General features: G+C 38.1%; 1 protein-coding gene across 3 annotated transcripts in view; it reads right to left on the bottom strand.

The window, feature by feature from the left end:
* Positions 1-4,475, bottom strand: part of LOC123962414 — a 4,809-nt gene extending 334 nt beyond the window's left edge. The window contains exons 1-4 of one of the 3 annotated variants that reach the window (XM_046038521.1): positions 4,212-4,475; positions 3,731-3,980; positions 3,424-3,561; positions 2,293-2,594 (exon numbers count right to left, since the gene is read on the bottom strand). In XM_046038521.1, the coding sequence (XP_045894477.1) occupies positions 2,325-2,594; positions 3,424-3,561; positions 3,731-3,980; positions 4,212-4,387 (834 nt within the window). In that variant the 5' untranslated portion in view covers positions 4,388-4,475 and the 3' untranslated portion in view covers positions 2,293-2,324. Of the gene's footprint in view, positions 1-2,062; positions 2,595-3,423; positions 3,562-3,730; positions 3,981-4,211 lie in introns of those variants that run through there. The other 2 variants (XM_046038520.1, XM_046038519.1) reach the window with 2 other exon arrangements.
* Between the last annotated feature and the right edge of the window lie 11,923 nt (positions 4,476-16,398).

Below are 16,398 nucleotides of genomic sequence, written 5' to 3'. Positions count from 1 at the left end.
ATTATTCATAACTAGTGTCCTTGGCAGTGGAATGATAGGAGATACCTGTCAGGTTGCATTCTGTTTTTTTCTATAGTTTCACACAGTTAATGTCATTTTGATGATACAATTTTACATGGGACATAATTATCCAGTTGCTGAAAACCTTTTTGACTGATGAGAGACTGATAAGGTCATCTTACAGCCGAGTGTACACAACACGTGCATAAAAATACATAGACACGACTGTAAGCTCATAATCTGATCCAGTGATAATGTGTTTGGTGATTTGCACATGAAAAGGCTTTGAGGTTTAAATACAGTAGATTTAAAATTTTATAGATTTAGATATAGCAGCAGCTCTATAACACAAAACTGCCTGGCTGAGAGGCAACAAGACCAGCATTCCCAAAAGCATGTAAATGCCAAGATGTTAGTCTGCCGATCAACTTAAATAAAAATATTAATGTAAAATAACAGCTGCTGACTGAACTGTTAGATTTTACAAAGTTTTGATTTGTAACTGTTTGTCAAATGTGTTTTAAATGATTTATTTTGAGTTTGGAGTTGCACGAGCTCAGAAATATTTAAGAACAAGCAGGTTTCCGTGTTGGTGGACTGAGAACAGCAGCACATGAACACGCAAGAGCATGAACGTTTACAGCAGCAAGACAGAGACAAATAAAAGTACAATCAGGTGCAGAAAACACTTTTGCTACCTTTAACTATTTTTATCATCTAAAACATAATACTCTGCACCGGTTTGCATCGGAGGTATTCAGAGGAAGACCAGGATCACATCACTGATTTGTCAGACAACTTTTTACCTGGATGACATGTTTACAATCTATTAGCTATGTCAAGTTTCACTGTTATTGATTATGACGGGCTGAGTGATGTGTTTGTGTACTTTTTCCTCTGAGTCTTGCTTCTACAAATGTTTCAAGTCACCAAACCCTCTTAACCACAGTTACCCAATGGTAAAAATGAAAATTTCACACTGTGGAGCTTGAAGTCACATCTTCAACACCTTTTGAGATGTCTGGAGATGAATCACAAAAACAAACAGTGAGAGAAAGAATCAAATACAGAAACTGAAGTCTTACTTTAGTTTGAACCAAAATATTTAAATTAAAACTGATTAGTTCATTAGTTTGGGCACTACACTCTGAAAGGTTTGGTCTTATGATGGATGTAAAATGAAAATATCCTGTCCTCCTGTAGTGACAGGAGTTGTTAGCGCTTCCACCCACGAGATGGCAACGACGACTAGTTCTCTTGTCACTCTTGATGAGACGTATCTGCAGTTTATGTTAAAAAACATCCCAGCATTCTTCAGACTTGGTTTCGGTACTACACTGTGTATTGCTGTTGCCAGTCTCCAGTCTGCAGCATTTAGAATGGAAGTAGTTTCACTTTTGACGCTGTTAATCTTTCTGTTGAAATCACAGTAAGGTCCTAATTGCTGTTTACACTGTGACCACTGTTCTGAGTGAAATAAAAAAGTTATCAGTCCACCTAAATACATAGTCCTTATATACAGTTAAAGTTGTGACTCCTCGTGTGAGTGCTAAATAGAACGATAAATTCTGATTCTAAACGTTCATATGAAGTGAGATTTCATTCTTGCACACAAATCGATGAATAAAAGCTATTAATCAAACCTCTTTGACTTAAATTACATCTCTCCAAACCTCTGTTTTTTATTGTTCTGTCTGTGTGCATTAATATAACATTTCTTTCTCTGTCTTGATGTTTTCTCCTCTCGTGTCCTCTCTTTTGAGCACTGAGGCTTTGCTGTGCTGGACAATCAGCCGTCCTGGGACGTCCCCCTCTCCATTGGCTGTCGGTGGATAATACTTTGGTTCTGAACCAGGAGACTCTTCACACATACAAACGTAGAATATACAAATAGGCCAATACAGTAAATTTGTATGTTTGACTCAATTCTTAAGGACAAGATCACTTTTTCTTCTGCATTTTAAATTAAATGCTTTTGCTAAATAGAAAAGCATACAAGCATAATATAATGAAACATTCACCCACTGTGTTCTCTTTAGTATGGAGAGACGCTGATATCAAATCTGTTTTAAATTGTGTTTATTAAATGCAAAATGGATTTTTTAAAATGGAACAAAGGAAGAAGAAATTTATAGGTCAGGAAATTCATATTTTACACATTCATCTATATATTCAAATGAGACATCATTATTTTTGACAACATCAGACTATTTTGCTTGGACTAGCTGATACAGTTTATGCTTTAAAGACAACACAGCGCTGGATTTTCAAAATGAAGCTAACAAAACAAATTTGTAGGTTTTCTTGTGACCTTTCTCGCCCTGTTAGACCTCTCTCACCAGAAGGCCATAAGGACGGATGGCCCTTTCTACCATCTTCTGCTCTTCGGTTGCTGATGTTCCTTGGGCGATGGGAACCAGCCAGTACTTGCCGTTGTTGTGTTTCTCTCTGTATCCGGGGTTGATACGATTCTGCAGAATCACTTGGTATTTCTTGCCCGTCTTTTGGGAGGTAAATGTTTTGGCATATGGGATTGCTTCAGCGATGAATGGAGTAGAGTAAACCCCCCTGCCATACGCCTGACCTGTTCCTGGCTGTTAAAAAGAAATAATAATTACAACTGATTAACGTAGTATATTTTCTTTAACTGATAACATCACTAGGGTTTGTATATATGTAATAGTAATAGTAATAAAAGTTAGTAATAGTAATAAAAGTTTACTTATATAGACCCAAATCATAACAGAATTTTTCTCAGGGCACTTTTCACATTGAGCAGGTCTGGACAGTATAATACAGTATTTCTTGCCGATGAAATAGAAACACCAGCGTGATCTTCTTCTTCTTGATCTTCTGACGTAAGACTTTTTTGTGATGGTTCAAAAATAATGTTTGGTTTTAAAGCGTATTTATGAAGTTAAAACCACTGTTACTGGCTCAAACATTTCATACAGTATGAATCAGCTAGAGCTACCAGATACTGTAGAACGACTCATTTTCATTTATAGATCAATTCAGACTGCTGTTCTGATGTTATTCTGTTGTTGCTGCACATATAAATCAAGTGTTTATTTGCTCTTGTTGACAAAAGCATCAGGTTAGCTGCTGACTGTTGCTGTGCCAGATCCAGACATGTTTCTGAGACTTCTAATATCAGTGCAATGTCTAAAACCCATTTTCTACCAAAATACCAACATCTCTCTTTGCGCTTTTCCCGTTGAAAGAAACCTCTGGTGGTACTCTGAGATGGTCAGAATACCACCAGATGAGCAAGGTCAGAGCAACACATAAACACATAGGGGCCCTTGAGTCATACCTTAATTATGTTAAAATTGTATGTTTAACTGACTAATGCAGTTACAAAGGTGTTACATTCTACTGGATTAATATTTACCACCCATAATAACTGATATATAATCAAACCTTGTAGAATCCTTCGATGATGCCATCAGCACCTGCCTTGGATGTCCCATGGTAGGACACAGGCCACTCTCCTGGCACTGACTCTGTGCTGCGGTATCGGGTTCCCAGCCAGGTATTTCCATCATAATTATTCAGGACCTGTGACAAAATATAACAATCACAATTTTTTGTTGGTCTTTGCTTTTTTGGGGATTTTCAAAATATGTTATTATTTCTATACATCCATTCAACAAAAAATTGCTGTTTCATAAATGAGCTGGAAGGAAATTCTGGTATTTAAAGTCAAGTAACACAAAAGCTTATTTACCCTGAGGGCAAAACGCTGCCAACCACATGGGCGTTCATACACCTCTCCACCTCTGTAATAGGTCTCGGTGTCTCTCAAATTGGTGAAATCGTAGTCGAATTGTGGATCATAGAATTCATTCTCATCGATGAAGTGACTTCTTCCTGTTACTGTTGTAATTTCCACGTAGTTCGCTGGGGCAGTGCCCACCACCTGTGCACCATCTTGCAAGGATCTTCGGAGGCGGACAAAGTTGGATTTTGACACCTCGCTGTAATGATAAGGGGGTGGGGGGCATGCAATTTTAAAGCACATTAGTGGTCTCTCCTTGCAGTCAGTCACATCTGAATTACATCTATACGTGTTCACGATTCATTCTGCAAACAGGGATATATATTTACAAACTCTCATTGCAGTTGTAGAGTAAAATCTGTAAACCATAGTGTGTAACATTGTCAATTTCTTCTCTATGCAATAATAGTATCAGATCTCCAATAATTACCAGCAATCATCTGCATCCAAGATTGTAGTGATGAAATTCTTGATGAACAGCTGCTGTGGTGCTGCTCCTCCATAGCCAGATCTGGGGTAAGCAGCTGGTTGTACGTTTTGATGAGTAGTTACATTGGCATTGAGGAGTGCGCCCAAAGCTTCTAATGCAACGTCTCTACCGATCATCTTTACAGTTAGTTAGGCTACAGTATAAAGTATAAAGTGGAAGTTTACTTTGAATGGAAAGTCGTGTCTTCTTTCTCCTTTGTGATATTGAAAATTAACAAACTAACTGAGGAACTAAAGCATGTATTTATAAGCAGACTCCTCCTTACATTATTGGCAATCATTTACAGAGATGATGCAAAATTCCAGATAAGAGAACTGGTCAAGAGTTCATAACTTCACAGTTACTTGCATAGAGGTGTTGCAAGTCTGTGTGTGACATAATTATTCAGCAACTAAAAAAATCATTATCACAAAATCAGCACAGTCAATTCTGCTTCAAAAATGTATTGCTGTGGATCTACATTATTTAAGATCAGATTGTGTTTCATGTTGTTATTTGATGATCTGAAACATTTCAGTGTGACAAATATGCATATATATGTGTGTTTATTTGCTGCTCTTTATATGTGCAGAGATTTATGTGAAGTGATCAGTAATTGTTTTTCAGTGAAGACAATTAGAGGACAATTAGAGGACTGGTCACTAGGGTAGGGTATCTTTAAGTCTTTAAGATACCAGTACCAAAACCAGTACCCTTAAAGTCATACCGACATCAGTTGAGTACTTAATTTGATACCTTACATAAAACTACCCCACCAGAGCACTGCGCTCCCAGAATGCAGGGTTACTTGTGGTTCCTAGAGTCTCCAAAAGTAGACTAGGAGCCAGAGCGTTCAGCTATCAAGCTCCTCTCCTGTGGAACCAGGTTCCAGTTTGGGTTCAGGAGGCAGACACCATCTCCACATTTAAGAGTAGGCTTAAGACTTTCCTCTTTGATAAAGCTTATAGTTAGGGCTGGCTCAGGTGAGTCCTGAACCATCCCTTAGTTATGCTGCTATAGGCCTAGACTGCCGGGGGATTTCCCATGATGCACTGAGGTCCTCTCTCCTCTACTTTCTCTCCCTCTGTATGCAACCTCATCCCATTATTGCATGTTACTAACACAACTTCTCCCCTTTCTGGTATTCTTGTGCTTTCTCGTCCCTACTCCTCTCTCCTCCTGTCACTTCCTGCAGGTTTTCTGGCTCTGGAACTGTGGATTCTGGATCTGTGGTTGCAGGTCACCTGCTGCCCCTGTGTTCCTGCTCGACACCCTCTGCTACAATTATTGTACAACTAGTCCTATTGCTATTATTACTGACTTTAAGATTGCTACTAACCTAAAATAAAAGCCTACGTTCATATTAAAATTTTTTATTTTATTGTATTTTTATTCCCTACCAAACTGCTCATTATATTTAGCCCCACATAAGAAAAATGAAAGAAAAACCCTTTTAATGGCTGCGACAGGCTGCTCCGGAGCAGGTTAGCCGTTCAGCATAAGTTACCATGGAGATCTACCCCGGTAAGAAGTGAACCACCGTCGTGGTACTGAAAACCTAGGCTTAACCCCAAAGTTACCTCGATAAGCTCAAATCCTGCTTCATGGTACAGGCCCCTGCTCTTTTATGATTTGGCGTTATATAAATAAAATTGAATTGAATTGAATTGAAAGAAGCCCCAGTCAGCATCTCCTTCCTGGCCTGTTATGATGAATGTTATATATCATCCATGAGACACAGAGCAACGTTACTGTCACATTTACATTGATTTAAGACATTATTAAATTAAAGTTATACCTGTTAACTTTTTCTCCAACCCATTTTTCTTGCTGTTACTCATTGTTGAAGATATCGTGGGTGTTGAATATACATACGGTTGAATGCACATCTTCATAACATATAATGTCACTGCTTCATGTTTAAAATCACCAAAAAAACAAATATTCGGATTTTATCACAGGTCCCGGATAAGTATGATGAAAATACTTTGCTGGGAACCCTGTACAGCAGCACAAGGTCCTCCCCACCGCAAACCTGTGTAATTACCCATGCTGTCTGATCAGCATCTTGATATGCCACACCTGTGAGGTGGATGGATTAGCTTGGCAAAGGAGAAGTGCTCACTAACACAGATTTAGACAGATTTGTGAACAATATTTGAGAGAAATAGGCCTTTTGTGAACATAGAGAAAGTCTTAGATCATTGAGTTCAGCTCATGATATAATTTTGTTTAGTATAGATTCTGACATGAAGGCGACAGTAAACCTCCTCTACCTACCATGTGCTTCGATAGGCCTACAGACTGAATCAATGATGAAATGAAACAGCTTGCCTGGTTCTGTAAGAGTGAGGAAACAGAGAGAAACTCAGGCTTTGTTGTAGAGACTCTATCATGGCTATTGTAGAGGAAAATGTGATTAAAACCGTAGTGTGTAACATTTTCAGAAATAACCTATCTTCTGCACAGAAAGATAGGTAACAAAAAAAAGCTTCTCGCATCTCCAATAATTATCAGGTTTCATTTTCATTCAGAACTGCAGGGATGAATTTCATATTGCAACTAGCAGGAAGACAGGAATTAGAAAGCTCAGCAATTTGTTTTAAAGAGCGGTTTCAAAACAGGATACCAGCTCTTACCACATGTACAGAGAAAAGTACCATACGTCTCTTTTCACAACTCTAGTCAACATCTCTCATCTCTCAGCATCTAGTACATTTCCAGTTCCTCGTTTAGTGGCATTTCTCAGCGTCTGTCAGGAAACACACAACAGAAAGAAGAAGTACATGGACAATTGTATTTCTCTACTACAATTACTTTTTGTTACTTTACAATTATGAATTGTAAAGATGATCCATAGAGACGTTGCAGTAGAAGCTTTGATCGCACTCCAGAGATGGTGGAGGAGCAGCACAGCACCTGCACATCAATAATCTCTTGCATACAGTCTTGAAGGGAAATGAAACCTGATAATTATTAAATATTTTTGTTACCTATCTATCTGTGCATTTAGTAGATATTTCTGAAAATGTTACACACTATGGATTTAAACAGATTTTTCTCTAGTACAGCCAAGAGAGAGATTTGAAATTGTTGTTGAGTTGTGAACAAGCAGTCTAGATATAATTCAGATGTGAATGACTGCAAGAAGAGACTGATGTGCTTTAATATTTACATGTCCCCCTCTTACATTACAGCCAAGTGTCAAAATCCAACTTTGTACACCTCCAAAGGCAAGGCAAGGCAAGGCAAGTTTATTTGTATAGCACATTTCAACAACAAGGTCATTCAAAGTGCAACAGGGAAATGTAAAAAAAAAAAAAAAAGGTTCAAAGCAACATAGGGAAATTGAAAAAATACACATTAGAATATAATAAAAGTTACAGTGCAGTGTACAATCAGGGTTAAAAGAGTTACATGGAAAATAAAAACAGGCTGAGGGGTTGAGCAAATAATTGAGTTACAATTATTTTGAAAAGAGAATAAACAGAGAAGTACACTTAATCTACTCTCTCTAGCTAGTCTGTACCCGGGTCCATAGCAATCTTTGGGTCCACTGAAACTCCAAAGCATCTTGCAAGGTGATGAAGATGCAGCACGCTCTGCCCCAAAGAACCATGTGGACAGTGACAGTGTATTTGAAAGGAATCACTTCATCCACCATGATCAATTCTTTGATCCACAACTTTACTATGATTTCACCAATTTGAAAGACACCAAGACTTATTACAGAGGTGAAGAAGTGTATAAACACCCATATTGGTTGGCAACGTTTTGGCCTCAAGGTAAATATGCTTTTGTTAACTTGACTTTAAATCCTAGAATTTCCTTCAAGTTCATTTGTGAAACACAACTGCTTTTTCAAAGCAGCAGACATTGTTATTTAAAGTTATGCCTGATATAGTTTCCTCCAACCTATTTTTCCTGCTGTTGCTCATTGCTGAAGATATCAATTTTACTTTTATATCTTTCCATTGCAAATCTTCACATATGGTCTACTGCACATCTTTATAACAATTAATGTCACTGCTTCATGTTTAAAATCAACAAAAACATCTGATGTCATATATGAATATTTTGTCACAGGTCCTGGATAAGTATGATGGAAATACCTGGCTGGGAAACCGATACCGCAGCACAGAGTCAGTGCCAGGAGAGTGGCCTGTGTCCTACCATGGGACATGATTGATGATTGATGGTTGATTGATGGTTTCATTACATATCAGTTATTATAAGTGGAAAATGTTTATCCAATAGAATGTAACACCTTTGTAACTGCATTACTGAGATACACATACAGTTTTAACATAATTAAGGCGTGACACATGGGGCCCTATGTAGTTTGGTGTTACCCTGACCTTAAAATTCAATTCGCCCATCTGTGTGGTGTTTTGAGCGCACTGTGCAAAGTTCATTCAAATGCCAAAGTGCAAAGCGAGTTGATGGTATTTTGTTGGAGAAAAAAAAGGAAGTAAATGTGCAGCAACCACAGAATAATGCCTAGTAAAGCAGTCTGCATTTATCTATAAATAATAATAATAATAATCTTTATTTGTAGAGCACTTTTCAAAAACAAGTTACAAAGTGCTTTAACAAGTGTAAAGACAATAATACAAAAACAATACAAGATAAAAGCAAGAAAACATTGAAAAATACATGTTACATTTTAAGATAAATATAAAATAAGTAAAATAGAATAAAATAAGTTAGTTAGGCTACAGCATAAAAAAGTAGAAGTTTTCTTTGAATGGAAAGTCGTGTTTTTCTCCTATATGATATGGAAAATTAACAAACTAACTGAGGAACTAAAGCACGTATTTATAAGCAGACTCCTCCTTACATTATTGGCAATCATTTACAGAGATGATGCAAAATTCCAGATAAGAGAACCGGTCAAGAGTTCATAATAACTTCACAGTTACTTGCATAGAGGTGTTGCAAGTCTGTGTGTGACATAATTATTCAGCAACTAAAAAAATCGTTTGAAGTAATGACCAAAATCAGCACAGTCAATTCTGCTTCAAAAATGTATTGCTGTGGATCTACATTATTTAAGATCAGATTGTGTTTCATGTTGTTGTTTGATGATCTGAAACATTTCAGTGTGACAAATTTGCATATATATGTGTGTGTTTATTTGCTGCTCTTTATATGTGCGGAGATTTAAGTGAAGTGATCAGTAATTTTTTTCCAGTGAAGACAATTAGAGGACAATTAGAGGACTGGTCACTACGGTAGGGTATCTTTAAATCTTTCAGATACCAGTACCAAAACCAGTACCCTTAAAGTCATACCGACATCAGTTGAGTACTTAATTCGATACCTTGCATAAAATGCCACCTGTTGATTGGTAGTCTATTATTATTTTTATTGTTGTTATGGACAAGCAAGGTCATCTATTTTTTGTTGTTGTTGTTTCAAATAAATGGTACATAAAAGTATTGGGAAATTGTATCAGATCGCTCCTCATCCTAATTAGTTCATCCTCACAGGGAGTATCATATGGGAAAAGACTACAACTTGGGAATTTTGATTTTATTTGAATGAGAGAGGACGAGTGAAATAGTTTAGTGACCAAATACGTTGCGGGAAACAAATTTAAGGTATTTTTTGATCTGTGAAAATTATTTTGATAAATGACCTGAATTGAAAGATCTCCGCCAGTGCTTTTTCCTTTATTGGTGAGCAGTGTTGGACAGTAACACGTCACTAGTAACCGATCATCTTTACAGTTAGTTAGACTATAACGGGTTGAGTAGGCCTATACTATAGTATAGTACTATATATAGAATATCCTATTGTATAGTATAGTAACGCATTACTGTAATAATATTACTTTTCCCACTAACTAAGTAGTGGTACTAATTACTTTTCTAAAATGGTAATATTACTACTAGTTACTAAGGAAAGTAACTCTACGTTACTCAAGTGAAAGCAGTGTCTCCCATAATTAGCCTATAATTTTGATATCAACACGGACTGCTACATATTGATTTTCCAAATTTTTACTAGGCATATTTAAAATAATTTTTGATTAAGGAGCTGTATTGAGGAGCATATATTCCTGCAGCACCTCCTGGATCGCTCCCTCTTTCTCTCTGGTGAACACTGCTGCACAAACCTGTCCAACCTTAGAATAACCGCTGGACTCGGGCCTGCAGGCCTTTTTTAAACAGTTTATGGTGCAGGCACATAAGGGGGAAAAAAGCCTGCTCTTCTCTTTCTGTCGTGTGTTGCTTGCTTGGTTGGCTGCAAGCCAAAAGCAAATCTGGTTACAAAAAGTAGGCCTAGGTATCAATTGAAGTATGGTTTGGCTGGAGATGTTTTGATTCTACTCCATACCGGCTGTTTCAGTCGATACCATAAAGATTTCATACCCATCCCTACTGGTCATGGTGTCTAATCAGTGAAACTGTAAAGTCCTTGTGTGTCTATGTTTAAATGTTCTCTGCATTTCAGTGCTGTTAACTGTAAGCTACAACTTAAGCCCCCTTGCCGATGTTTGTTATTTAAAAATATAAGGTTTTATTTAGATTTTGGTAAATTTGGACCATTAACACAATGCAAAATGAGCCATTAGCAGTTTGTATTTGTAATGTAGCCATGGATAAAGTACTGATGTACTGACTATCCTCAGCACTGCTCCAATGATCATAATTTATTCTACAAAACTCAATTTCACTCCAAAACTTGTTATATTGTGACAATATTCTCACTCAAATTCATCCTTAACACTGCAACATACAATGTAGTTTATAGTTTCTTTGTGCTTACCATAATATAATTGTTGTGTACTGTGTATTGTCTGCTATGTACCAGAAGGACGTTACAACATTTCATTTTACAACCTTGTTGTAATATGATAGTTAAAACCTACCTTGTACCTTGCACCTTGAAACCAGAGCAGGACTGCTAAACCTCTCTGGGAAACCTGCAACTATGATTCTAAATACTTTTGGGGAAAGAACACTATAAGAGATAAGAGTCTTATTGATTTTCTGCCTAATCCTGTTTGAGATATTTATTTTTCTTTACAGTTGCAGTTAAGGAATTATTGCACACATGGATATACTTCAAAACATCACAGCCCTTTGTGTGGGCACGGGAAGGAGGAAGAAGAGTCTGAGAATGGCAATCAGCATCGGCCCAGCTCAGTTTAATTCACCAGAGTATTACAACTTGTACATGTGTTGTTTTACTGAAATGTGAACCTATCCTTTAATTCACTTTCCAATTAACTTTAGGTTATTGATTTATTCCGTACTTTTGGTTATAATGTACATCCATAAATCCACTCAGAAATCATACAAAAACATGTCCCAGATAATTTCAGAACTTGCCTGTCACATTTTTAAGTTTGCTCAACTTGTAGCTTACAGCTACACATTGCTACACATTGCTGCACATTGCTACACATTACTACACATTGCTGCACATTGCTACACATTACTACACATTGCTGCACATTGCTACACATTACTACACATTGCTGCACATTGCTACACATTACTACACATTGCTGCATATTGCTACACATTACTACACATTGCTGCACATTGCTGCACATTGCTACACATTACTACACATTGCTGCACATTGCTACACATTACTACACATTGCTACACATTACTACACATTGCTGCATATTGCTACACATTGCTACACATTACTACACATTAGTGCACATTGCTACACATTAGTGCACATTACTACACATTGCTGCACATTGCTACACATTGCTGCACATTGCTACACATTGCTGCACATTGCTGCACATTGCTACACATTGCTGCACATTGCTACACATTGCTGCACATTGCTGCACATTGCTACACATTGCTGCACATTGCTACACATTACTGCACATTGCTGCACATTGCTACACATTGCTACACATTGCTACACATTAGTGCACATTGCTGCACATTGCTACAGATTAGTGTACATTGCTACACATTGCTACACATTGCTGCACATTGCTGCACATTGCTACACATTGCTGCACATTGCTACACATTAGTGCACATTGCTACACATTGCTGCACATTGCTACACATTGCTACACATTGCTGCACATTGCTGCACATTGCTGCACATTGCTACACATTAGTGCACATTGCTGCACATTGCTACACATTACTGCACATTGCTACACATTGCTACACATTGCTGCACATTGCTGCACATTGCTGCACATTGCTGCACATTGCTACACATTGCTGCACATTGCTGCACATTACTACACATTGCTGCACATTGATACACATTGCTGCACATTGCTGCACATTGCTACACATTGCTGCACATTGCTACACATTGCTGCACATTGCTACACATTGCTGCACATTGCTACACATTGCTACACATTGCTGCACATTGCTACACATTAGTGCACATTGCTACACATTAGTGCACATTGCTACACATTGCTGCACATTGCTACACATTGCTACACATTGCTGCACATTGCTACACATTGCTGCACATTGCTACACATTACTGCACATTACTACACATTAGTGCACATTGCTACACATTAGTGCACATTACTACACATTAGTGCACATTGCTACACATTAGTGCACATTGCTACACATTGCTGCACATTGCTACACATTGCTGCACATTGCTGCACATTGCTACACATTGCTACACATTACTACACATTAGTGCACATTGCTACACATTAGTGCACATTACTACACATTAGTGCACATTGCTACACATTGCTGCACATTGCTGCACATTGCTACACATTACTACACATTGCTACACATTACTACACATTGCTGCACATTGCTGCACATTGCTACACATTGCTACACATTGCTACACATTAGTGCACATTGATACACATTGCTACACATTACTGCACATTGCTACACAGTGTACACACTGACACACAAAGAGTTTGGTTCACAGTTTCAACTCACTGCTTTAACACCGTGACCAGTCCTTCAATTGTCTTTACCACTCTCCCATAATGATCACCTCACATGAGGCTGTAGATGTTTTGACTGATTCATATTGCCTGTTTGATCCCTGATGGGGATGAATATTTTTGACTTTTCATGATCCTGCAATTTATTATTTATTTTCACTGTAGTTTGTTATGTGTTTTTAATGTTTGGAACCCTGTTAATGTTTTTGCTGCTGTCTGTCTTGGCCAGGCTGCTCATGTGAAATATATTTTTAATCTCAATGAGAATATTCCTGGTTAAATAAAGGTTAAAAATAAATTAAGATTTTCCTGTGGGTGCTAACAACGCTTTGTGCAGAGCCACAGCTCAGATGTAGTCACTGTGATGGAGTTGCCTTTAATTATATTTATATTTTTGTCTCTGGGGTCTGATGTTTTGTTGGGTTGAAAGAACAACTGAAGAACCAGGGAGTGAGTGAATAAATCAGCTGGGCCTGATAACATCTCTGGGCGAAAAACCACACCTACATCAGAATGCTGTTTGTTTATTTCACCTCAGCATTCAACAAAATCTTCCCCATGAAACTGATTGGCAAACTTTGCATTCTGGGCTTGAGTACCCCCCTCTGTAACTGGATATTGGACTTCCTCACAAACTCCAGACAGTTCGGATTTGTGGACACACCTCCTCCAATCTACTACACTACTGTCTAGATCAGTGGTGCTGAAGTGGAGCAGGTTAACAGTTTTAGGTTCCTGGGAATCAACAAAACAGAGAACCTGAAATGGTCATCTCCACGCTGGTGAAATCAACTCAGAATAGGCTGTATTTCTTAAGGAAATAGAAAGTGGCTAAATTCCCATGCCAGTACACGGCCAGGGATGTTATCAGGCCCAGCTGATTTACACATATTAATAAGACAATAAGACTATTAAAACCTACCTTGTACCTTGAAACCAGAGCAGGACTGCTAAACCTCTCTGGCAAAACTGTAACTATGATTCTAAATACTTTTGGGGAAAGAACACTATAAGAGATAAGAGTCTTATCGCTTTTCTGCTTATCGCTGACCTGTTTGAGATATTTTAAGATATATTTATTAGAACTGCAATTAAGGAATTATTGCACACATGCACATACTTCAAAACATCACAGCCCTTTTTGTGGGCACGGAAGGAGGAAGAAGAATCTGAGAATGGCAATCAGCATCAGTCCAGCCCAGTTTAATAAGACACTTTCAATGTACATCTGGACATGTTTGTATTGTTTATGGAATACTTAAAATATGTGAACCTATCCTTTAATTCACTTTCCAGTTTACTTCATTATTGAGTTATTCTGTACTTGTTTAAACACCCTTCTGGTTATAATCTACATCCATAAATCCAATCTGAAATCTTAGAAAAACATGCCCCCTATGACTCCAGAACTTGCCTGAGAATATTCACATTTTTAAGTTAACTTGTAGCTTACAGCACTGAAACACAGAGAACATTTACACATAGACACACAAAGAGTTTACTTCAGTTTCAACCCACTGCTTAGACCTCTAATTGTTATCACTTTACCACGCTCCCATAATCACCTCTCGAGGCTGTAGATGTTTTGACTGATTCCATATCTGAGCTGCCAAACACCAACATAATGTTTGCTTATGTGTAAGAGAGTGGCTATTTTTTTATATTCACTATTCACCATCTAAGTTTAGTGTTTGCATGCTAACATTAGCACTAAACACAAAGTAGCCTACAGCTGAGGCTGATAGGAATGCCATGAGTTTGCAGGTATTCATGAAGCCAAATATTGCAAATTCAAATTCTGACCTGATGATGGTACTAAATGTTACAATTCACTCTGATGGGCACGAATGTCTGAACCAAACGTCATGACAATCGATCTAATAGTTTTTGAGACATTTCACTCAAGGCGGCACTAGAGGGGAAACTCAGGGGAACAAAGTCCGTAGGATTCATCCTGAGGGGACCATGAATGTCTGCCACACTAAAAATCCATTAGTTGTTCAGACAAATCAGTCTGGACCAACCTCACCATCCTGGAACCACGTCAGTCACATGGCTAAAAACATGTTCAAATTGGGGGAAACTTAAGTTTGTCCAATATTAATTGGTCCAGTCAAATCAGGTCTTTTCCCCCAACTTCCCTGGATTAGGGTACTTCTGAAGTTCTCTCTAATTTGAGAGCTCAGAGCAGGTCTGAAAATTTAGATTACATTTATAGATAATAGAAAATTATAAACACTTTTGTTTTTGCCCCCATTCATCATGAGCTGAACTCAAAGATCTAATACTTTCTTTTTGTACACAAAAGGCCTATTTCTCTCAAATATTATTCACAAATCTGTCAAAATCCGTGTTAGCGAGCACTTCTCCTTAGTCGAGATAATCCATCCACCTCGCAGGTGTGGGATATCAAGATGCTGATCAGACAGCATGGGTATTGCACAGGTGGGCCTTAGACTGGCCACAATAAAAGGTCACTCAAAAATATGCAGTTCCATCACACATCGTGTGTTGCGTGTATAATTTTGTTCAGTGTAATTACTTGTGGTTCTGAATGTGCTGAACTGTACAATAACAAACTGTTATATGAAGAGCAGACCATCCATCCGCTTGGTGAGAGATCAGTATGCAGACGCAGCCACCAGGTTTGTTACAGAAACACAGTTTGGAGTCTCTAAAACCTACTGATTTACTGCTAGCAACCATAGCATTGTAGCTAAAACAGCACCGCTTTCACTACAATGCCACAGTGCCACTGTAAATACTGAACTGACAAACATGGAACATGCAGTGCAAGACACTTGTTTTCCCATTGAATGTGAATACGCCTTAAGAGCACAGAGTTTTAATTTGAGGTTTATCCATACCAGCAGCTTATAGGCCGTGTAGTGAACCAGCAGTGTGGATTTCTGCATTTTATATTAAATAATTTAGAGACTCAACTCCTCTTTTCTCTCCCAGAGAGAAGCAGGGGGGTTTGATTATCAACCCTCTACAGACGGCTGAAGAGACCCCAACAGATGCACTGACTCTGCCAATGTGAGGCCGTTTACCAGCAACCCGGCGGGAAGAAACACAAGCAGTAAGACCAAAACCCTATATTCTGTGGTCAGTGACGTCCAATAGTTGCTCATCCATTTATCTTTAGTCCAGCATATGTAATCTTTAAACCCCTAGACAAATTTAACGAGTTATCATCTAATTGCA

The sequence above is a fragment of the Micropterus dolomieu genome, linkage group LG22 (assembly GCF_021292245.1).
Source record: "Micropterus dolomieu isolate WLL.071019.BEF.003 ecotype Adirondacks linkage group LG22, ASM2129224v1, whole genome shotgun sequence".
In the NCBI taxonomy this organism is placed as follows: domain Eukaryota; kingdom Metazoa; phylum Chordata; class Actinopteri; order Centrarchiformes; family Centrarchidae; genus Micropterus; species Micropterus dolomieu.
Note: the sequence above shows the minus strand (reverse complement) of the source record. Positions and strands in the feature narration are given on the sequence as shown.